Genomic DNA, 25,964 nt, shown 5'->3' on the forward strand with positions numbered 1-25,964 from the left:
AATTCAATACTTTTACCACCAAACCTTTAACCACACACACATTTTTACTCGATAGCTTCAGGTCTATTTTGTATTGGTTACATTCATGAGAAACATTTTACCACTTAATTCCACTTAACCTGATTTTACCAGAAGAATTTAATATTTCCTGGATGTCCCATGAACAAACCTTTTTTGGTTGTTGCTGGTTGTTAAAACAAGCATAAGGACCTCTTACCAAAGTTTTGTGATCCATTACTGCATTTTTTAAGCTATTTTTGTTTTATTGGTGTTTGGATTTCACATAAATGTTCCACGTGACTTGGCGGAAATAATAAAAAAAAAGCCTACAGAACTAAGTGAGTACATATGCATGTTCAGACTGAAACATGTAGACCTTAATAACAATATTGACATTATTTTTCAAATAACATAAATATCTGGTAAAAAATAAAAATGAAGGCCAAAATTGCCTTAAGTTAACTTAAATCCATCAAAACCTTGTTAATATCAATGTCTAATAGCATGGAGTAACCCCAAGCTTTGTTTTACACATTTTTCAAGTGATATTTTGTTCTTCAAAAGCATAAGGAGGTTGGGGAAGTCCCATTTTTCAAAGTATATAGCTACATAATGCACTGAAGTAGCTACAAAAGCATCCAGCTCTTCACAGACTACTACTGGGAAAACATGGAATAGAACCCACAGGTTACTATTACTTGATTTGTACACAGGTTATTTTGAGCATTTGGTTTCTTTCCATGACTCAAATATCTTTCAGTGCACAACTTGAAATAGCTTAGCAACATAGTCCAATAGCAGCATATTCAACAACCACTTTCACAATCATGAAAACATAATATTCTTGTTACTGAGGACCATGAAGTCGGACAAAAAACAAAACAAAACACCCCTCACTTTTTCTTTGCCCCATTTGTTCAAATATCTGACTCTACTGCTATTCTATTCTAATTAATTATTTTAAGAAGTTAAAAGCGAAACTGAAGGAAAACAGCAATTGTGAAATACAGTTGGGTTTCAGATACAGTACTGAAATCTAATACTGCACTTTTGTTCTTCCCCCAACTTCAATAATTATCATGCAGTCAAATAAACCAGAGTAATATCTAAATATTTGCTGCCATCTAGTGTTCAAGTAAAGTTCTTACGGATGGAAAATTTATCTTTCATTAAAACAGTATGAATGATCCAAGTTTCCAGCATTTCCTCAACTGTGCAGTAGGCACTTAGTTACAGATGGAATAATCGAGGAGTAGAAATATTTACTATGTTGACATTGTATTGTCCAATTGCACCAGTTGTCATAAAACACTTTTGATTTTTCACAGTTCAAATGCAAACAACGGTGTTTTCTCACTCACAGAACGCAGTTTTGAGTACTATATTTACCCAACTCACTATGTAATCTTAAATTACAGTAATAATCAGCATCACACAGTTTTAGCTAATTTTGCAGTGACTGATGTTGCCATCACTGAGCGATGTGCTTAGGTGCTTAGTTGCATTTATTGTCGTTTGTTTTCTTTTTGCCTTTTTTTTTCACAAATGCTATCCCACAAATTTTATCTAGTCAAATGATATTTCAGAGGATGCAGTAAAAAGTGTAAGCAGGTACAAGAAGCATGGCTTTTGGGGGGGCAGGTTTTGAGAAATGAGTTTTTCTTTGTGATATTTCTATACAGATTAGAAAGCAGCATAAAAATATTACTGATAATAGCTACTGAACTTATTGTATAGCATAATACATTCTTTTTTACATATGTGTGCCTTTGTTACAAATATAATGTCTGTTATTGTTGTATAAGTGAGTCAGATTACACAAAGAAAAACTTCTATATATGAATCAAATATTTGTTGTTATGGTAAGAGAGCAAGGAACCTTTCTTAAAACCTAATAAGCACTTTTCTGTTTGCTTTGGAAACTAGTGGATTTTAAATTACTATTTCAGCACCGTAAGACTATGGTCTTATTCCTCTAAAGCTTTTGAAATAATTTCTTAATGCTACTAGAATTGTCCAAAATCAGACAGAATCTCCTGTGCTTTGCCCCATACCCAGATCACCCATTCAGTCACCCACCTCCTGAGTTAATTTTTTTTAGGAAGGGCTCTGAAGGAATTTTTCATCTCTTCTGAGAACCCTTTCTTTCAAGACAAAAGATTAAGAGGTTTGTCCAGAATAAAAAAGTCACCACATTTTACATTCCTGTCTTCAGAGGAAAATCGTAAGCACATGCAAGTAAAGGCAAACATCCTGGGGAAGGTATACCTACTGTCCAGCACTGCAAATCATTTCCTAAGCTCTCTGGGGAAAGGAGTTGTCCCAGCAACAAGCTGGAGTCCAGCTGTGGTTGTCAGGGAGGGCTCTATCAGGTGGAAACCATTAGGGAAGGAATGGTGACCTGCATTGTATGAGCTATTGATGATAGTTCCCAGATAAGTTAAAGTTTATGGTCTAATTAAACCACATCCCCTGCATCTTATCTTTCTTCCTGTATTTCCAGAAAATACAGCTGTAGGTGTTTTCTGTTTGCCAGCTGGTCTACTGCCCCAGAACTTGCTCCTCTCAACTACGTACCCTAACCAGCTGTTTATTTTATTGCTTTTTGAATTCTATTATGCCCATTGGCAGAATTTCAGCAAAAAAAGGAAAAGGGCATCTCCATGCCTATGTTGATCATCACTGATCATTTACTATTCTGCTAATTTTTAGGAGAAAAAAACCCACAAAACCAACCCAAAACTCAAATCTGCAGGAGAGAATTCACGGTGGACATTCAAAGTCTTAATTTTGGTGTCAGCTCAATGAAATTGGGTATATTTCAGGTTTTCCCACTTGGAGCTCTTCTAAGAACAAAAGCACTGGAGCATCAAGATCAGCTGTCTCTGAAGTTAGGTAACAGCAAGTGCTGAAGGGCAAAATGTGGCAATGAGGAACAAGCATCATATAAATTTCTTGCAAATTCTCAAACTATTGCATCTCAAGGTCTTTAGTTAAAGGTATTGGCTTTGCACTTGGTATCTTTAAATGTATTTTTATTCCATTTTTGGACAGTTTTTTATGTACTTTTCTGTTTAGAAACAGCTCCCTGCAGAGAGTTCCACAGTCTAACCACCTAACTGACATCTTTTTGTTTTCTAAACCTGCCACTGGCTCATCTCAGCCAAAACACCCTGATTCTTGTCCCAGGAGAGATGCAATCTTTTGTCATATTACCTCATTTATTACTTCACAAAACTCTGTCACATAATCTTGATTTGCCTTTGTTCTCTCCTGAAGCATACAGAAAAACTGGTGTGTTCCTTTCACAGAAGCTGATTTATTCCCTTGCCCATCCTATCTGAAAATTTTCTGCTTCTAGAAAATTAATTTTTACATGGAGATTAGAAAAAACTGCAATTATTTTGCACTATTGCCCAAATTTTCTCTCCTGCACCACATAAGTCTATGTACAAAATTCAAGGCTCAGGATTCCCCTTAGCAATCATGTGGCTAGGATTATATGCTATATTACCCCAAATATCTGAATCATTCTTACCATCTACCTATTGCTGCCAAGAGACCTGGTCTAGATAAAGGCAATTTCATATTCTTCTGGAAACATGAAGTCTTCCTATACTTCCAACTGCTGCCGTCATTTTATTAGCCCTTCTTTCAGCTACTGGTGTGTCCATAATAAATTAAGAATTTAAACAATTCAGCAGTGCTTCTGGCCTTTAATTTGTTTCTCTTTACAACTAGAGAATAAGCATTTGGATTTCCTGAATGACTTGTAATAAAAGCAGATTTTGCTCCAACAATATGCTGTTTTATTATACATCAGTGCAGATTTCCTGGTGCTAACAATGGGCTCTGTTATGGAGAAGATGACAGTGGTCATCAACATACTGTCTGGTTTCTGGAACAAATCAGTCAAAACCCATGTATTTCGTATCCATACAGTGCTTTGTTACTACCAAAAGGGCAGAAGATGCCTAAAACTGAATGTGCTTCCTAAGATTATCTACTCATCCAGATGATGGCATTTGTTTTAAAACGCACTTTTTTTCCAGAATGCTGGAGCCTATTGGAATATTCATCTCCAGATAAATGCAACAATTTCTCCTAAACCACCTGTATCCTCAGAGGATTCCCCTAACTTAGATCAAATCAGCATACACAGAAGTTTAGACTGACTCCAAATAAAAGGAAATTATAAAGTTACTTTCCAAAAAACACTGACACAATAGCTCCTTATCAGTGCTCATAGTATTGATTATCTGTAATCTGGCAGGTACTAATTTTTCCTGCATGTTATGACAGAAGACTAAGTAATATCACATATGTTGCTTTCATGCCCTTGCTACACTATTGTACTCCATTGCTATTTCTACTAACAATCATTTATCACAGTGATTAACAAAATTCTGACTGCATCTTCAGCTTATGTAACCGTACCATGGTTATGGAATCTAGGATAATTTTAAAGCCATGAGTACACTGTTCTTTTCAGATAACTCCTATTACAGAAAATCAGAAAAAAAGACTAACTTTCTAATATTTAAAAAAAGTAGAAAAATCCTCTGCTGTGAAGGAAAGTCTACCCAACCCTTGTTTCATGTATCTCAAAAAAAAGAACAAAGCTCTTCTACGAAAGCTGGCTGGATTCTACCCTTTTGAAAAGGCACATGGTATCCCAGATCACTCTCTCCTGACTTATTGTGGTGCTGAACAATAACCACAGGTAATCCTGGCCTATACAACCAACTTTAGGATATAAATTTTTACTGCTAACATGTAAGTTGCAATTTTAAATAACTGAGCATCCATCCAGTTCCACTTAGAGAATATTCAGAAGTGTCTATCTCTAGGATCATTAAGTGCTATCAGAAGGAAATGGTTGAGAGCAATCTTTAAAAGCCTATTCTTAATAGACCAAATAAACTACAAATCTTTCAAAGTGATAAGCAGTTTTATGTCACTGGACATTTCAGTTTAGCTGACCTGCTTGACTTCAACTGAAAAAATGTCCAGTGCCTTTGAAAAAAAAGTTCAAGCCAAGTCCATTATTCTCCCTGTATTGCAGTCAAACATGTGAATTTGTTTATCTACAGAAAGACAGGCTTTAATTTTTTTGTGAATTTTAGTTTTCAGTTATGCAGAACACTTACTAAATTCTAAAAAAACCTCTTCTGATTCAAAGGTAAATGCTGCATTGCTACAGTTTTATCTTAATGGTATTTTGACCCTCCATCCTACTTTGAATACCTACTACCTTTAGTAAAGGACTCCCATTTTCACATATGTAGCAGTTCACTTAAACATACACACCTACACACTAACATTAATAAAATATGTACAATGAAAATTTTATTAAGTGCGACAATATTGCATTCTTGTTTCAAATAATGTCAATCCTTTAAAGTTTGCTATTTTCTCTAAACAAATCAAAGGTTACCTCTGCATTTAAGTTGTCTGCAAGGCTTTCAAGAAACTGGCTTTCAATTGGGTTCTGCTGTGTAAGAAGAGTCAGGTAATGACTGAGTTTATCATGAGTTGTAATAATGATGCCTTCTCCGAATTTGTCAAACTGAGGCCGTCCAGCTCGACCAAATATCTGCATGACATCTAAAATTCCAAGGTCAACAAAGGAGCCTCTTTTTGCAGCATATATTTGTGTTCCCTGGTTGAGGAAAAGTTAATAAAAATTAACATAAATACACATGAATATAATCCTGATGAGCTGAATACTGAAATTAGGCAAATACAGCATGATTTCAGAAGTGTACTTTAACTAATCCTTTCATAATCTTTGATATATTTAAATCTTTACTATACAAACTAGACTCCCACTGGAGAGAATCAGTTTAATGAGATATAAATAACATTTCAAGTCAATCAGGTATTTCCCCTCCAGGCCAGAAACTCACAAGAGATCTTGCTATCTATACTTCTTCACAGGTTTCTTCTAAGACAGATAACTGCTTGCAGAGTAGGGAAGCTCTTACCTTAATAACAACAGCATGAGCAGGCAGATTGACACCCCAAGCGAGTGTAGCTGTACAAACCAAGACTTTGATATGTCCATTAGAAAACAAGTTCTCAACCAAACTTCTGTCTTGCCGCAGCATTCCAGCATGATGAATACTAAATCCATCTGGAAACAGCTCACGTAACTGCTTATTTCTGGATCTCTGTACCTAGAATGGACAAGAATAATAATTAAATTCACTTCTAATTACAGAACAAGAAGTATTGTGTTAAAAAAAAAAAACAGGAAAAGATTTGAATATTATTATGAACCACAAGAAAGAAACTTTTCTATTAATGTCAGACTTTTCATCAATGACAGTTTGCAATGGTTTTCTATAAATTAATTTTTCTATACTTATTGTCCAAAGAATACACTTAATTGTTTAACAGATTGTAAGAAGCTCAATCTTTGTACAAAAGTATAGTTTCACTTAAATGGAGATTCAAGTTAACCAACAGTGAGTAACACTGGAACTGAGAACGCACTTATCACTGTTCCTTAAAAGCAACTCTTTCAGATTGTGTAGGCAGCCTGGACAGGCTTGAGGCAGCAAGACACACACTATACTTTACACCAAGGAGGGGATACCCTTCCCCACCACCAGCCATTGCATTGGTGCAGCACAGCCTGAATCAATAAATTCATAACATTGAATCAAACATCTCATCTACCCCTCATTTTTCCTTTCCCGTACACAGGAAGCTAGGATCTCGGTCTGCAAAACCTCCAGCCTCCTGCAGGGTATGAGGGTCTGTGAGCATTATTTTTGGGTGCTGGCTTTATCATGCTTCATCTAGACTGAACACTGACTGTAAGTTGTGAAAAACTAATATACTTCCCCAATTTGCCACAAACACTTCTGATTTTCTGCCTGTCTCTTCCACATTCCTACCTGCTGCACTAACTGCCTTCCAAAATCAATTGCTGCTAAATATGACACCAAAAGGGTTGTGGTAATGATGGCTCTAATCTTTCTCTAAACCAGATTTCTTTATCTTTGTCTGTGGAGAATCTCTATTTTTTCATAAACCACACAAAGGTTAAGTAGTATTTGACTCTCACTGTATTTTTAGCCTTTCATATTATAGTGAATTAATTCTAGATAAAATTAGATTATTATTGTTGTTATTGTTGATGTTGTTATATCTTCACATTTACCATTTCCTGACACACAGCCAACCAAAATTTGATTTATGGGATACAGAGTGGGCAAAGCAAAGCAAAACATGGTTCACAGCACTGGCAAACTGCCAAACATGAACAATAAATCTCTGCAAACACAGAAATAAATAGGGAGATGGGAATGCAATTATAAAGGAGGACATGAAAAGAAAAATATTTTAGGAAAACCACATTTCTCACTTTCTCAATTATCCAGCTTCTCAATATCTGATCTTTCCTGCTTTAGTAGTAATTATTTACTATTCGTTTAAAGGAAATCAAACTCAGCTTTTAAACGACACATGACTTTTTGCCAAATTTAATTAACTGCTGTAGTGCTGAAAAATGAATAAATAATAAATTGATAAAGTGGCCCTGCAGTCCATGAAGCTTATTCTTCATGAGCTAACAAATGGAAAGAAATATTTCATAAAGAGCACAGATGCACCAAGACTTGCATTTATTGATTATCAACAACAAAATTCACAGAAGGTTATGGAAAATTCACTTCAGCTGCATACCTGAGAATAACTGTGACACAGAAATTTGGATGGATCTTGATTACACCTGGAACTTGGTGTAAGCATTTAATGATGAATTAGCTTTTTTCTTAAATAAGTGATTACACAACCATCAAAAAATTCACTTTTTTTAGTAGAACTTTTTGTACGGATCACATGCCTATTTTATGTGCTTTCAAAAAGCACAATTGTTCAATATAAAAACCATTACACTTTAAATATTATAGTCTTAGCTAAAAAAGCAGAATCTTGCTCTCAAATCCTCACAATTTAAAAATTGCATACCTATGTAACTTGATTGCTTATGTTGTTTAATGTTTTGAAAGACAGGGCAATATACCAATGGAAAACCAATAGTAAAATTGTTAATATATATAGAAGAAAACTATTTATTTATGGTTTTAGAAAGTACAATTTCATCAATTTAAGAGAAAGGAACTTGTGAATATAATAAAAAGAAAGAGGAAGGAGAAAGGTTTGTGACAGAAAATGTATTAAGATATGGCAATGCTAGTCTGACTATAAATCAAGTACTTACAAGCTTAAGCTTAATCAACTTAAATTGTTTAAAAATATGTAGGTACACCTACATGTATCCATCTCATTGCATTTAGAAAGAATAAAAACATAGTTCTAAAATCTACCACACATTCTAAAACATCTTTGAAGTATTTAATATGTCCAGAATTCATTTACTGAATCTGTTCATTTATTGAATCTATGGAGTGCTAGACTTCTAGGTTACAAAGATAATAGGTTAGAAATATAGGAAATAATTTTTTTTCCAAGACAGAAGATGATGAACTTTTTTAAATGAAAAAAAATCACAGCTCACTTTTGACATAGGAAAAAATCAAATGCTGAGAAAATAAAATTGCTAGTTATTCTAGGTGATTTTATTAACTGCACAGAAATGGAATTAATTTTCTTCCCATAAATTTGTGTTCACTTTAGATTACAAAGACACAAGGCAAGTTAGTTCAAGAACAATGACATAATCTAATTTTATAAAGTCCACTTGAGAAAATAAAATAAAAAGCCAATTCCCATGTGTCAGTGATGCCTTGAAAGATTGCTCACACAGTGTATCATTTAATGGCAGCATATCTGCTTTTAAACAAACCTTTTACACTCTTGCAACAATGAAGTGCATGGCTGTCATATTTAACCTGGATTTTAATGGTTGCAAAGACAACAAAATCAAGAACTACTAAACAAAGGAAGTGAAACTATAAAAACTTATATCGCTTCCACCTTGTTCTATTACAGAATAAAACTAAAAGGTTTTGCTTAAAATTTATACAAAATGTTACTAAGTGCCTCAGGTGTATGGAGAAGTTGTGATTATGAGGTGTAGCATTGGTCTCCTGATTAGAATTGATTTTCTTTCCCCTCCCTTATTGCTCAAGAGGGCTGAAGATTTATGACCTTTGCTTACATGTGTGTGTGCATCTAAAACAGTATGTGTTAAATAAATTCCCAGTTTAGCTTGCTGCCACCTATATTTCTCCTTTAAACGTCTTGAATTTCATGCAATTCTTGATTAAGACACATTAAAAATGTCGCAATTAGTCATAGAAAAATGCCCTGCTTAATTTTAATGAGAAATGATGCATGCATAGCAGGGAAAAAAAATCCAACTTTTCTGCTAAAGACTTATAAAAGGTAACACCCTTCCTTCCCCTTTTCATGCATCTGGCATCACAAAGGTATCATCATTCATAAGAACTGTAAGATGCATGCTCTTTGAAATACTCATACAGTGAACTAAAGAATGAAATTTCTAATATGCTTATAGATGCCTTTTTTCTTATTTTATATAAAAAACAAGTAAAAAAGAGCAATAAAGCTTGATTATGAGAAGCAGCTGCCAAGAAATTGCTTCTTGATAAGTAGAACATGAATTTATGTTGTTTTTTCTTTTTAATCTCCAATTGCTACCCTCATCTAGGACAAAGTAGATCATCACTACTTGCTATGATATTTTTTTTTTCTTTCTGTAGACTACTCATTTTTCTTTTATGCTTCCTCTTTTTTGATATTGCTTCAAATTCTGAATTTGGGTGTTTTTTCCCACTAATAATGCAGGTTTTGACTCATGTATTTTCTTTCAATAACAGAAATGGCACAGGCTATTCTAGCATTTTTCTCACGATCTCCTTACTATAGCAAACTTCATGCTCGTGACCATATGACTCAATCATTGTAATTTCCTTTCTGTGGAGTTCATAATAGGGCAGCACTTGCAGTTTGTTCAGAATGCACCATTATACTTATTCACTGGTTTGAGCAATTCTGAGCAATTTATTCCCATCCTCCATTCTCTGCACTGTCCTGACACCCTGCAAAGTAGCAGCTCTTAATTTTGAGGCCTCATTAGCCTCACTTCATGAGTGTTGGAGCTCAGATAGCACAGACATCACAGACACCTATACCAAACGAAGTAAGGGATCTTTTGCTGCAGCCTTCAAAGAACAGCAGTTATAATTAGTACTACTACTGTGTGATGAATACAATTCAAGTATATCCAAAGTAACTGTTTTGTAACTTTGCTCAAGACATCAGAAAATGTAATTAGTAGGTTGACCTTCTAAATTGTTTTAAGTCCCAGCAAGACAAAAGCCTCCTCTGCCTCATTCATATTACTAATACTGCTGAAAATGCTCTGCTGCTTCATTTTAAGAATAGTGACTGTCTTTCAAAATTTATGAGATCAGGGTAGGATGGAAAAAGTATCCATTTACTCCAGAAGTAAAGGTCAGCTGACGGAAGCAGAATGAAAAAAAGGAAGTTGAGGAGTCCATCCATGGGCTTATTCCTGTTCCATAAATATAAAAAATATAGGTATGAGAGAAACAGAAAGAGATGATCAAAGGACTGCATGACCATTCACCACTTTTGCTCTTCAGAATTTACTACATTCATATTGCATAATAATTTATCTATATATGTAAAAGTTTTATTCCTTTATTGCCAATTGCTTCTTCAAAGGGGAGAGACTAAAACTTGGATAAGGTAAATAAAATCATAACAATTAAAAAAAAAAAATTCAAAATATAGTAGTTTTTTGCTACAGGGAAAAAATGTGAGACTGCTTAATATGCATTTAGAGAAGTATATGAAACCTAGAGAAAATATTAACCCATGAAATATAAGCAGTAACATTATCTGAGGGTTTATGACAACAACTGTATGGAGAAATACAGATGGGAGTCTGAAGGGAGAAAAAAGGTATGCATTTGAGGTACAATGATATTACTTGAGGACTGTCCTTTTATGAATTAGAACCATTATTCATATTATTCCACTTGTACTGTCTGCATAGTAATTAACCTATCAGCAGCTGTTTCTAGGACAAGGATAAAGCAACATTTTATGGGGTATCAATAAGATTACTTTCCTTGCTAGCATTTCCTGGCACTAGCAGCATTAGCTTCACTGACTACTCATCCTGCAGCTGGGTCCTGTGAAGAACCCAAAAACTACTGAGAGCTCACCTCACCAGGACAACACACATGACCTAGCAGATCATTTCTGGAGGGATGCAGAATATGCTATTCTACTTAATGAGTATGCACGCTCATTCTCTACATCTTCACTTTTCTAATGTATCTAACTATTCACTTTGTATAGTTATCCTGAAGTAGTATCCCTGTTCAACACTTACTCTTTTACTGGGATATAATTAGTTGGTACCTAGCAAGACATTATTTGAAGATGGTAATTCTAGCAAACAAATGTGAATCAGTTTGAATTTCTCCTGGAAGAGTCAATAATCTAATCGTCTCCCTCTGGCGATTTAAGTTCACTGTATTAAAGTTAGAATTTTTTAAACCTATGAGTTACTGTCTGATCAATTTACTGATATCACCTCAGTAAGTTCTGTAAAGTGCTCTAAAAACACCTCTGAAGGAGAAAGAAAGTAGTGGGACTACTTCAATCAGAGCAATTTAAAAAGAATTCCTATAAGTTATACTTTGATTCTCTTTTTTATTTACAAAGGAAGAAGGTGTAAGGCAGAATTTCTGGCACATTTTTTCTATTGCCCTGGCCTTACCACAGATCCTAACCTATTTATTGCATAAGGTTGTGTTTCATCCAGTTGGTACCTTAGGGAGTGATGACTACCAGTTAAAGAAGGGATTGGTATGGTGTCCAGAAATGTCTTGCCTTTTTCAGTGTGTTCTTTTTATAGTACACTGTTACATCATAGCAGCCCCATCTTTTTTTCATTGGAAAAGTTATATAGTACATAGAGAATGAATTATTCTACTGGAAAAGGAGGAACAGCCTTCAGATTCAAAAACTTGAGCAAGAGGTAAACATTTAATGTAATCTTTGATTCCTCAGGTCTATAATCTATAATGCATTAGACAGAAGTGTTTACAGATCTCACTGATCAGAGAAGCTAAGGAAATGTAGTATAATGTTTAATATGTTGCTTTTTTGCACCAGCCAGACAAGCCAAGAATGAAAGAAACATGAATGCAAGTCTGACCATGCACAAATGATGGATTTGTAACAAGTCACCGAGGACATGGACACAGTTTCAAGCTACCTCACTTAATGCCCAGCCAAAAAGGCCTACAGAGCAAAAAAATGAACTATTTGTATAGACAATACACTACCTCAACTTGAGCCAGAATTTTATAACATGGACCAAAGTAACCTAACATTTCACTTCAAGCCAGACTGCTGTGCCTGTCTAAAAATGGAATGAATTACTGATTCTCAGATAAAAGGGTTCAAAAACTTAGATTGAAAAATAATTCCAGCAGTAGGTTTAGACAGAAAGGAAATGTTCATTATAATCACCCAGTTTAAGAGCCACCTCTCAGTGAAAATACCAATATTTTTCATATATTATACAATACTAAGCATATTTCTATTGTTTATAGCAAGTGAATAAAAATTATATAGATACATTTTTGTACCGCTTCAGAAGTATGATGAAAATCTGGACTTCACCAGATCTGTGACACCAGTCTGTGACTCAATCTCAAATCTTATTAAGACAAGTGCCAAAACATTTCAGTTTAACAACATGCAAATGCACATTAATCAAGATTGAATTAATTGTATAACATCACAATTTTAAATCGCATGCAAAATCATTTTAGTCAAAATCTTATTTTCTTTTTCATCAGTTTAGAATTCAACCACTCTCTTTCTGGGAACAGATGTATGAAACATGTAAAATACAGCAAGGTATCTATTTGTCTCCAGCCTTTGAGACAAATAAGTGCTGTTGTCATATTTGTTAACCACTAGGAGCACACAGATGAAAAAAACATCAATCTTGGTCTGTTTTGCTGACAGCAGAAGTTTTCAGTATGGTGTTATAAAACTACCCGGTAGGGAAGATATACAGCATGGAAAGAAATTGATACAGAGAGCATTTGATGACATGCAAGGATGAATTTTTACTGGTTTCTCTTTGAATACTGACAAACTCTGGAGACCTAGTTAAACCTTTTGTTGCTGTGCTTAACTGTGCAAAGATTTCAATATCTCTACTTCAACAGGAAACTGATACTGCATGGTGTCTATAAAAATATTTGTTATATTTGAGAACACCTCCTTTGCTTTGTAATACTCAAAATTGCCACTCTCCTGAGCCATGGCAAGACTGAATGTATTTTTAGCCAGAAAAATGAAAGCAGGAAGTCTTTTAAAGTTCTTTCCAATACTGCTGCAGCTTACTTAATACATATTATAATGATTTTTAGTGCAACTCCTCCTCAAAGGCTATACTGAGACATTATTAACCCTGCAAGAAAAATATTCGATGAACATTAAGTGTATTTCTCATTTCATAATTAAACCACAAAAGTCCACTAAACTAAGCAAGCATCTATGCAAAGTGACAGACTGAGGATTCTCCAGAAGAATGGAATTTTTCTCACAATTCTTGTATGTAATGGGAAATGTGCAGTATGAATTAATAGTTTACGTGGTTTTCAAACAGTTGTAGACTGGCATCATTACATATGACCATGAAAAGCTGAAGCTTATCTTAAACCAGGAAAGTAATTTTTAGAGAGATGAACACTAAGTACTGAATGTCTTTTGATTTGGTATTGTGCCTTGGTTTCTTCGCTCTTCTAGCTTCTGTCCTACACAGCATGGAAGATAAGCATAACAATACTAAGACATGATAAAAAAATCCAGCAGTCAATAAAAGCGGCAGAAATTCTTAAACCAAAAAATGTCACAATTATATTCGCCACTCCTTAAGTAACTTGAACTATGTAACTTGAACTTGAACAAGAAATAAACAAAACCAAGAAAAACATGTAAACAAACTGGAACATCAGACCATCTGCAGCACCATAAACCCAAGCTTTTCTCACTGATACCAGTGTAATATGAAGACCCATAAGAAAATTCATGATGTAATAGGCATCACATAAAGGTTTTGGTATTTTTTATTGGTGTTCTAATATTAAACAAGTCTCAGAACTAAAGACATTTTTTTCCTCCCATGCCTTTGCTATTACAAAAGAATTTCAGGGATTCCTTAGTAACCTTTGTAGCTCAGGGTTACCAAATCTCACAAGACAAGCAGTTTTCAGAACTCTGTAGAGGATATGAAGGATCATACACGTTTATGTATTTTCATATTGCAATGTTTATACAGTAACATCTGATTAATTATATTAAGTGGTAACTACTTACTTTATTTGATAGAGAACTAACAAAAAAAAATCTATTAAGAAACAATAGATATTGAAATGATGAGACCAGTAAAACCTGATTTCCTATACATTTTATATTCCTTGTGCCTCTGTCCCAACTCAAACGCTTGCTCCATCAGATTTCCCTAACCTCATCTTGCCCAGCATTATTTCACTGCATTACTGTTTCACAAACTTTTCCACTGCATCCTCAGGACAAAAAAATACATCTTAAAAATGTAATCTGTAAGGCTTATGGTGATTTTCAACACTATGATCCAGTTATTACTAACACCTCTGACAACGATGTTGTCTTTTTTGCTAGTTTTGTTCCAAATTACTTGCAGGCTACTCTCAAGTTCTGCAACTTCAGTGCACAACTGTGGAGTCTGTGGACTATTGAACATCATTCAAAATCAGTTTTAAAGGGAACATGATGTCTTTACACACCTGAAAGAGCACAAAAGTAGCACCTAATAAGTGACAGAACAAGAGGGTTTCTATTACTATGCTCTTATGGCCAGCAGACTTGGGAACCTGGAGTTAGTTTGTCAGCTGAACGGAGACAACTATTAGGCTTGCTGTCAGAGGAAACCAGCAGATGCAAGAAACCAGCACTGTGCAGTCACCTCCAAACAGTTTAATTTTACCCCCAGATCCTGTTCAAATGTAGAGTATTTTCCCACAGACCTCTGCTAAATTACAAGACCCCTTGCAGTTTCAAACTCTACTGAAAAAACCCAGGTTTTTTTACTGTCCTCTCTTAAAAAAACTCCTCCTCTCAAATTCAGCCCTTATAGTACCAATATTTGATGTTACTTACTAACATTTTGTTTGATACTTCATGAAGCCTGCAAGATAATTGCTTTGTAAAGTTTAGAAATCACAGAGATGAACATGTTTATGTATAATTAGATATGGCTTTCAAAGACTGTCTTCTACATCTACAGTTCTTTAAGCATTTACATAACCTAGCACATATACCTCCCACCCAAGGCTGATATTTTGAGCAAATGAATACTTAATTTTCTTATTCAAGTAATTTTTATAACATATTTACAGAGATTTGAGAAAAAAATACTGCACTGAAGTGAATTCATCCATCTGCCTTGGGATATATAAACAAGATTACAAATCCTCTGCAAAACTGAGGAGCTTGCTACTGTTAAGCTATTGTAATTCATATGCTGTTATTTTAAAGCAGGGTATTGAGTTTCTTCATCTAGCTAACTTTAAATGTCTTACATAGCAGGTAAATCTTAAGGGAAATATAAGAAAATATCTCACATATCAAACATGCCTAGAGACTAAATTATCTGATATGGGAAGAGGTAAGGAGATTGTTACTTTCTCACTTAACACAGTACATAGCAACACAAAACAGGTGAGAGGAGAGCTGCTGTGCTGATTGCTTGCACAGTCCCTCTCCAACCCTCGTTAATTTCCGTTTTTCATACTCTGTTTACTTATCTTGCATACATTAGTGCTAATGACTGTTCAAAAGTGTCAGATGCCACACCACGGGCTTCATTTACTTTAATATTTTAATTATATTAACATTCTTCTGTACAATTAGTAGTCATATCTGTTCAAATCATTACATCCTTCATACATTTAGTCTCCTTAAAAGAGCTTTTCATTTCACAACTCTGCCCTATTTTAAGAGCAGCCTGTGAGAGACTGAAATGTTAAAGGTTAGTGATTCAAAGCAACTGGCCATTTGTGGAGCTCGCAGGGTGCTTTGCTCATACCAGGTTTGCATGCCCCCTCCACAAACCAAGGGCAAGACAGATTTTGTATGTGTGGTGGTGAAACCTCTAATCCCCATAAGGCAAATAGTAAACAATGCTAACCCTTGCCTTAAAAGAAGTGTTGTGTACATGTTTGTTAGTACACATATTAGTCCATACAATTTACCACTTGAAGTAATAACATTTTAGAACACAGTATCTTTTTATTGTTTTAAGTAACAAAAATAACTGAGGCCGAAGTAAAACCACATATAACAATAAAAAAAGTTATTTCCCTGCTTTAACACTGGAAGCTAATACTATCTACATAAAATAGGTCTATAACTAACACTGCAATCACATTCAAAACATATCAGTAGCTTACCTAGATAAAGACAACCACTTGATTTGATTGTATGGAACTGAACCACACACCATGGTTCAGTGCCAAGGCAAATATCATGTTTGCAGCGTTATGTAACACATACACACTACAGGGTTATCACCAAGATATCAGTCTTCACTGGTTTCAAGATGGTAATACTGAATTATGAATTAAAATCAGAATAAAAGGAGTGAAGAATCTTTGACTCTTGCATTCTGAACAAACTTTTAATTAGAATCAGTGTGACACATACTTTAAAAACTTTTAGTTGTGCTTGATTTTCTCATTTTGCACTTGGAAAACTCACATAAAATATGGTATATCATATTGATACTTTTTCTTGGTCTTAAAAATTAAGAGCCAAACACGGTAAAGGGGAAAAAAGGGGTTTTACCTCTGTATTTAATAAGGATCTTTATGGTGCACCACTTTGCTAAGGTGGAATGCACTGAAATGCAAACCATGATGTATCGCATATACAATCTATAGACTTTTCAAATTAGCATATCTATCAAAGATTCCTCAATGAAAGGCTTGAATGATTAGTGTGATATCTCCCCATCCTGAGGAATTCTTGCCTGGATGGGCCTATCTTAGTTTACAGGATGTGTTCTAGAGAGGACCCTGGTTTCTCAGGATAGCATAGGGCTTTCTGGCCCCAACTGTGAGGCCTCCAGGATGTTTGGTCTCCTGGCTTAATGGAATATTAGGACTACGCTAAGTTATCAGGCTTAAGGAATTGCAAGTATGCATGCTGAAAGCACTGAGGATACATAAAAGCTATATAAAAGGGTATATAAAAGAAAAGGCAAAAAACCATCATGGCATCAGTATAGAAAATTATTGTAAACAACGTAGCGTGTAAGTAATAAAATAAAATACAGAATGAGAGAGGATGAAGAAGACTTCCAAGATCATCAAGTTTAACCTTTGATCTAATGCCACCATGCCCACTAAACCATATTGTGAAGTGCCACAATCAATTCTTTTTTCAATAATTCCAGGGATGGTAAGACCACCACTTCTCTGGGCAGCCTGTTCCAATGCTTGACAACCTTTTTGGTGAAGAAATTTTTCTGCATATCTAACCTGAACCTCCCAAGGTGCAACTTGTGGGCATTTTCCCTTGTCCTATCACTGGTTGCCTGGGAGAAGAGGCCAACTTTCACCTAGCCACAACCTCCTTTCAGGAAGTTGTAGAGAGCCATAATACCCCTCCAAGCCTCCTTTTCTCCAGACTGAACAAATCCAGCTCCTTCAGCTGCTCGTTATAGGACTTGTGCTCCAGACCCTTCACCAAGTCTGTTGCCCTTCTCGCTCCAGCATCTCAATGACTTTTCTGCAATGAGGGGCTCAACACTGAACACAGAATTCAAGGTGCGGCCTCAAGGTGTGGCCTCACCAGCACCAAGTACAGGGGTACAATCACTGCCCTGGTCCTGCTGGCCAGACTATTGCTGATACAGGGCAGGACGCCTTCTTGGCCACCTGGGCACGCTGCAGGCTCATATTCATATTGCAAAGCAAAGCTAGAGATCATATGATCACTCATTTTTAGGAATTGGTTTACATATATAAGAATATTTTACTTTGCAAATTCCAGTCTAAATCTCAGAAGTTATTCAACAAAAGTATCTCCTGTTAATTTTATGTTTGAATATCAGCTGTTTTTTAAATTGTTTTTGAGCTCCAAATATGGAATTGCCAATTCTGTTGTCAAAGAAATTTTACACGGAGTGGAAACAGAGGGGTTACGCTTACCTGTAACACTGGTCATATCTCTGCTAACCTCAGTGACCACTTGCTAGAGGGAAACCTACTGAGCCTGTTTTCCATAACATTATCAGACAGTCTTTTTGATAATATCTATAGAAATGGACTGATGACTTATAATTCTTGGCACAGCCTTTTCATTCCTGAGATCAACCTAGAACATACTCCCTACTCTATTTCTTCTTTGAGAAGACATCATTTGAGATAAACAGTTAGGTCCACCACCCTTGTTTAATCTGCACGCTGTGCTAGTACGGAAGGTGAGAGGGCCAGCTAATGCTGTCTGGTGCAGAGAAATAAAATAGCTCTAGAAAGCAAAGTAACTGCATGACCATCTGAGACAGGCCACTTGACATCAGTTTGATACGGCAGGGTTCAGTTTGAGATTAAACACCGCAGATGTCTACACAGAGACCTACACATCTGCAGGAGGAGTCTGAGCACCTTGCACAGTCAGTGGGAATCAGGCAGCAGAGTCTGTGCAGTGTTTCTGCTCTCTCCCGTGTCTGCTTGTGGATGAACTCAGGCAACCTCTTGGCTCCACTGCCTGAAGTGTACTGAACTCCACCAACTGCAACAGTAGCTCAGACACATCACACATTTGTAGTTACCATATGCAGTCTCCTAAAATCCGTGTGCTATAATTTTAGCCGGAAAAGCACTTCATGTTTCAAATTTAGACTAATGAACAAGAATTATCCCAGAAAGAATAAAAGACAAATTAGACCCTCAAATAACTTTCCATTGCAACAAATTTCTATTGTAACTGACTCAGGTGGCATTTTCCCAACACTCCCAGATGGCACATATCACTAATAGCTCTTAATTATCACTCAATATTCCAAATAAATTGGAACTTAAATTATCTGCCTTCACACTAATCTCTGCTTATTCTGATACTCACACATTAAAATTAATCAGATCATCCTACATTTTAAATGCTGAACATAACAGAACTAAAGATCATCATAGTAAAAATAGGAATGGAGACTTTACATCCTTTCTTTCGATGACAATGGCAACTTAATCAGGGGACATTATTTATCACAAACTCACTTCAGACTTGTTAGAACCCTCAAATGTAATTATGCAACCCTAAAATTATATTCCCATAGCCCTTTCTTTGTGATGGACAAACAGATGCCATAAATTCACAGTCTGGCATCACCAGACTCAGTACAGGTCACAGTGCTGCTGGAAAGTATAACAAAACGCAGTTTTTCTCCACGTGACAAAGCTGATAAGAACATACTCTAACTGAAATGTTCCCAAAGTGTTGTTAGACAAATAATGCCTAGTTAATCTCAATTTTCCCCTAAGAAGAAAAAGAATAGGAGATTTTAAGTGATGTTTTTCTTATCTGTGCAGATTTCTGCAGTTATTGGTTTAATTTTCAGTTTGAGAGTAAAATTCCAGACTTTTTTGTGTTTGATAAAATGAGTTGACTGTGAAATCACAAAGTTGTCTGAGATTCCTGAGTATAAATTCAGTCATAGGGGAGAAGAGATTTCCACTAATACCAGAAGTAAACATAAACTTTATGAGGAATTTCACTCCTACCCCCTAAAAATCCCCTGCCCCCCCCAATGCTTTGTAGAGTATTGGCACTCATTCAACCTCCATCATCAAACACAGTATATACTTTATAATACAGAACAGAAAACTGAATTCAAGGAAATCTAGATTATGGCTTTAACTGATGAACTCCCATATTTACATCAGCTCCCTTTACAATCACAATAAATATTGACATTGCTCCTTCAGAAAAAAGACAGAAACTCATAAAGCCATTTGGCAAATCTGTGTTCAAGTGTAATCAATTAACCCTCATGCATTTTCTCCAACTAATGCCTTTTCTGATGCCTGAAGCTAATTTCATACATGTATTTTGTAAGAGTAAATGCAAATTTGAAAGATATAGATATTGATTTTTCCTATTTCCTATTAACTGTTATTCTGTTAATCAAAACAATGACTAACAGGCATAGAGAAATAATTGATTAAAACTATCAACTTTTTTCAGCTTTCTAAAATAGGCACTGTTCAAGAATTTATATATTTTTAAAGAAAAATGGAACGCAGTCCATATTAAATTACTATACATATGTATATGTACCATACAAGTACATTATACATTATAATTACTACACTAGTATCTCATCTGTCTTGCATTTTTTACTATCATCTATTAATGTATGTGAGAAGAGAAAAAGGAAGGACTAAAGGAGGGAATTAGAAAAAAATTAACTTAGAAATTTCATACAAATGTAAAGAACCCATCTTTCAGGTCAAGAAGAGAGCTTTTCCTCTGGAAAAAGCTTTTTGCCTGGAAGTCGAACGTATTTATGTAGTTATTTTTAATTCTCAGTCTGCAAAATGCTCAGAAGAGAAACAGGGATCAAGGGCCTTTCACCGACCATAGACTCAGCTTCATTTAAGTGCATTAAATGGTACGGCCGCAAGGTGCCTCTCAATACTCAGGATTGAAAACCATGACTCAAAAAAGGAAACAAAAAACTCGATTAGCTTTGTTTTCTTAAAATTGTAACTGGTATGTTTCACCTCCCATACTCTTAGACACATTAATTTCAACACTAGGAAAATACTTTGAAGATACTTTAAATTCCAACAGAGAGGTTTCCAGGCTCAATCTATAACAGCATCATTTTCCTGTACTCACTTATTTCTCCCAAAATCGAAGCCCTTTTGATAATTGGAATTCATATGTATGTAACTGAAATAACTTACACGCTGCTTTTGATTAAATTAGTTCTCAACTATTTACCAGTACTAGTTCTGTTTCATGATGAAAACTATGAAGCTTCTACCTAGAACATGGATTTGCACATGGACAGTATCTTACAGAGCTTGCTTTTCTTCTAATATGCTCTAGCTATGTTATTTATGTCGTTAACAATCATTTTATTTTTCCTTTTACAAGCTTATTAATAGTTGCATTTTTTTCTGGCAATTTTTCACCCTTTTCTGTAATTATTTTTGTTACAAAAATATCTGTTTTCATTCAATATCTGTTTTCCTCACAAGGGTGAAAATCTGAAATTTAAAGAAACTGGAACAGGTAGGAAAAAAAAATAGGGCTATGACTGTCAACTCAGTAAATTTGACAGTACTCAGTAAATAGGTGATGCTGAATCAATAAATTGTAGACCTGCATAGCACTCTGAAAAGTACAGGAGTCTCTTAGAACAATCATCTTGGATATTTTATTTAGACAAGAGATCTTGGTGGTTACTTCAAGGAATATGCCCCCTCAGAGGAACAAAATCTAAGAGAATACCTGAAATTAACTATTACAGCTGTTTTGTAACTACAGGCCAATGAAGGAAGAAACTGGGTATGTTTTCAATGTAACGAGGCAGTACAAACACTTTTAAACTAAGCTGTAGCTATCTAACAAATGTCCAGAAAGTAATTTCTGAGTGTAAGGGATCATTAAAAGAATTATAAGCAATACTGGTGTATCTATATAAGTGTTTTAAATCCCTGAATCATTAGGGCAAATTCACATTTTCTTATTGCTTTCAGTTCCAGAAGCCTGCAGAAAATCCACATCTGCAAAAAGTTAAACACTGTGCTGTGTTTTCTCTATGAAACACTATTTTGTGCTGTATTAAGTTGTGTCCTCAGGGCTTACTCCAAAGCCAACAGTCTATTTTCCATTAGTTCTACTATGTTTTGCTATGTGATCCTTCAACTGAAAACCAGCTAGGACTATGTTCAATTATTCAGCAATACCACAGTTTAAATGAAAGCAGGGAAATACAGTATTAACAGTTTCAAACACTTCAGATTTCTGATTGTTGTCCTTGATAAACATACAGAGCACAATAGTTGGAAAAAGTGATCACTGGAATCAAAGACAGCACTAGACATCTACATTCGATTACAAAATTCATGCACATCAAAGACAGAGGTACCCTCACAGAAAAAAAATGTGATGCAATGGCCTTTGATTCCTCAGCTTTTATTATTACTATTACAAAGAGTTTTGAAAGGCTCTTGCAATGCTTTTGATACTCTGAATTCAAGAACCTCAGGGTTTGTTATCCTGTACCAGCTTTTTAGCATTTTGTCAACAGTTCTCAATATTTTAGAACTTCCAAATGTGTAAGTCACTTTTTTTGTGTATTTAGAAAAAGAAAAAAGACAGAGAGGACTCCCTAGCACATTAATTACTAACTAGAGGTCATAATCTTAAATAGCAATAATGACAGTTTTGGACATGGCAATTCAAATTTCATCTCAGAGTGTTAGCACTCATAGATCATACAACATCTCCTATAGAAAAGGACAGATCCTCAGAGTAGTTAGCAGAAATCAACATGGCTTCTTAAAAGATCATTATTCAAATAAATAACGTTTTTATGTATTTACAGAAGGTCTTTTATTTCCTTATTTGGAATAAACCCCATTGTAAGTGAAAACTGAGCAGCAACCCACAAACATTGCCCCTAAAAGAACCAAGATGCTGCAAGCTCTTCTAGTCACAAGTATTTTGCTGGTGTACAGGGTGGACTATTTCAGGTCTTGCTGAGTTCAAGCAATCAGCAGCTGTACACATAACATCTTTCCCCAGGTAACAACGATTATGTCAGCCCTATTTATTTTTCTTGTCTGAAGATATTTTTTGATTGTTAGTTGTTTTTTTTTTTTACTTAGTTTTAGCTATGAAAACTTCATTTTAGTTTTAGTCCTGTTGTATCTACTGGGAAACATGGACAATTTGCTACCTGTTTTTTTCAGAACCCTTGTTAAGCTTCATCAAAATCTTCCTGTATTTAAGGAATTTCCTGGCTGGCCTATATTGACATCTGTTTAAGTGGCTCACATTTTCCCAATTTCTGCCTTCTGTCACAGAGAAGACTCACCAGATCAGTTGTGCAAAAAATTTTGGAATCTCTTATGTACTTTTCTTCCAGAGGTGGCAAACCATCACAATACAGCAAAACTTACGTACAAATAATCATTTTCAGTAACGCTTCAAACACGTTTCAATGTTCTAATGTTTCTCAAGTTCTAGAAATTTAAAAATTTTCTATTTTTTAGCTTTGCTGGCTAAAATGAATTCCTTATCTACTTGCACTGGTATTGTCCAGAGATAAAGGTCTGATAGGTGGAATGGGGATGGGGAACATTAATTTTTTTAAGAATTCATAGTTAAGCACAGAAATTCTCAAGTCTCCTAATACTGCTGTCTTCCTATCTGCACTCTTCCAGCATCTTCTCACAATCTATATGCTTCCAAATCTGCCTTTCATATTTTTAGAGATTTTATTTTCATTTCACAATACACAGTAAGCTTAAATTTTTTAACTACCAGTTTTCATTATCACTCATGCCCAGCTTGTGTATACCCTACACTTGTCAAAAACATGATGCTGTTAGTCTAGTTTCCATTAGCATAATACATAATTTCTAGTTGTAGTTTTTTACTCAAATGAGCCAAAAATTACTAACATGGTACATGTAGGAAGATGTATCCAAATGCCTATTTATACGATGTTCATTCAAAAAATCTCAGTTGTGGGATCAAAATACTGTTTTTCAGATTTTTATGTTTTTTGGGAAATGCTCTATAATCAGTTTCTGTTGGTTCTGATGCAACAATAAAAAGGTTCTGAAATAACTGAGTTGTTCAAAAGTTGGCAAATTTAGGCAAAATTCTAACTTCACTTTGATAAAGGTGACATGCCATGGTATCTGTACATTCTAAAGTGTAGCAGTGGCTTTATACAACAAAATGCTTTCCTCCAAGACAATGATTCCCAGCAAGCAGGGATTCTTCTGATTCTTGTCTGATTTTTGAAATTCAAGTTCAAAGGATCTTAAGATGAATTCAAAACAACCAAGATAAAAGAAGATAAAACTAATCCTGCAGATACCAAGGCTTCCATAAAAGATATAAAGGATATGCTAAAAACCAGAGACTGACTATACATATAACAAAACTTAGACTAGAAAAAGAAATATAAGGCAACAAATATTTGGCAGTTCTCTAAAAAAAATCTCCTCAACTTTCCAGAAGTATGCTTAATTACTTTTTAACTTATTTTGTTTTCTCCAAAGTACCCCTGGATCTCAGGATGTGGAATTACCAGAATGTGGATCCAAATGAAATCACTCCCTCTTTATGTTTATTTCTAATTACTCTTTCATTTAAAAAAGTGTGTGCCCATTTTAATTGTTATTTCCCAATTCCTATTAATTAGATGTCATTGCCAGCTTCAGTGCAAAACCACTTCTGCCCAGTTCTGATCCACTCTACATCAAATAAACTAAAGGAACAGTTAAAAAGCCCGAAGAAATTTGCCTACATGATGGTATTTGGGGGAGCTGGAAGTAGAAAGTGGATGACAACTGAAATAATCAACATACATACCTAAACAATTCCATCAAATCATAATGAAACTAATATTTGAAAAGCTTCATTATTTTGAAAATAAATGAAATCAAGAATATGAATTGAAATTTAATATTTTTCTCCATTTGTTAAGAAAAACATGTTTTCTAAATGAAAAACTGAATCAAGCATCCAAATGTACCATGGTGAATCTATTTACTTGCACATATTCTAATCATGTTTTTAAAGAGACAGTGTAAGATAGTTTCCAATATTGCAGTGATGTTTTCTGACAACTTAGGTTTTTATGAAAATGTATTTTTCAATTACAATGGGTCAAACCCTTAATTTTTTTTTAAAAATCACATTTTAAAGATATCCTATACATATATTGTTTTACAATATAAAAAAATTAATTTACATGAAATCTCAAGGAGCAAGAGTCAGTTAACAGTGATACTCTGAAGGAAAAACATCAAGCGACACTAGAAGAAAGCACATGTATTTATTCTACAGGATAACTGTGAACTACAGGTTTTGTTCTGAATTTTATTTCAGTAAAGACAACTACAAAGGCTGTTCTCTGATGGCCTGAATCTTTTATGCAATCACCAACCACTTAAAAAATCCAACACACTACATCCTTCATTTACAATCCTGAAGAATAGTACTTTGGGATGAATCTTTGTAAGTCAAGTGTGATGCTAGAGAAAAAACTAAAATCAAATACAATTAATTGGACCTTGTAAAATTTACTTTCTTTATTTACTGTAGAAGAAATCAAACATGTTTTCTAAAAGAATGTCTGTCACTGAACAGCATCAAGCCTGTTGGAGGACAATATAATCACCATGAAACACAAAGTACAACTGATCAACAAGTAGCATTGACTGTCAGCATACAATGCAGAAACCCTTCAAATTGTTATTAACTTTCCAATCATTACTCTTCATTACTAATAATTACTGTAGCTACACTATTTCCTGACAAATGAATTCCTAAGTAGTTAGGATCTCTTTAAACACTATTTTCTAGTCAGCATATGATTTCCATAGAAAGATACTAAAACTGCATATGATCAGAACCATTTGTCAGCATAGTTTGGTGCATCTTATACAGAAAAGGTGCCTGAAAAATGTTGTCTACAGTCTTACTGTGAAAATATTGCATAAGGTTACACACTGCAAACTAGAACTAACTGGCACATTTTGGAAAAGGAAGCAAGACCTAGGGGTCAGTAGTAAATTAAGTTGCCTTTTTTTTTTTTTCCCCCTTCTTTTTTTCCCCTGGAACAATCCCTAGGGATTGAAATCAGCTGAAAATAGGCTGAAGAAACCAAGCTC

The 25,964-nt window shown here is 34.9% G+C and overlaps 1 protein-coding gene across 3 annotated transcripts in view; it reads right to left on the reverse strand.

Annotated features, from left to right (window-relative positions):
- ASCC3 (activating signal cointegrator 1 complex subunit 3) overlaps nt 1-25,964 on the reverse strand; it is a 255,345-nt gene that overhangs the window by 93,585 nt on the left and 135,796 nt on the right. For all 3 annotated transcript variants that reach the window (XM_048296916.1, XM_048296915.1, XM_048296914.1), the window contains exons 15-16: nt 5,988-6,179; nt 5,438-5,662 (exon numbers count right to left, since the gene is read on the reverse strand). In XM_048296916.1, coding sequence (XP_048152873.1) covers nt 5,438-5,662; nt 5,988-6,179 — 417 coding nt within the window. The remainder of the gene's footprint in view (nt 1-5,437; nt 5,663-5,987; nt 6,180-25,964) is intronic.

Source organism: Corvus hawaiiensis, chromosome 3, assembly GCF_020740725.1.
Source record: "Corvus hawaiiensis isolate bCorHaw1 chromosome 3, bCorHaw1.pri.cur, whole genome shotgun sequence".
Taxonomy (NCBI): Eukaryota; Metazoa; Chordata; class Aves; order Passeriformes; family Corvidae; genus Corvus; species Corvus hawaiiensis.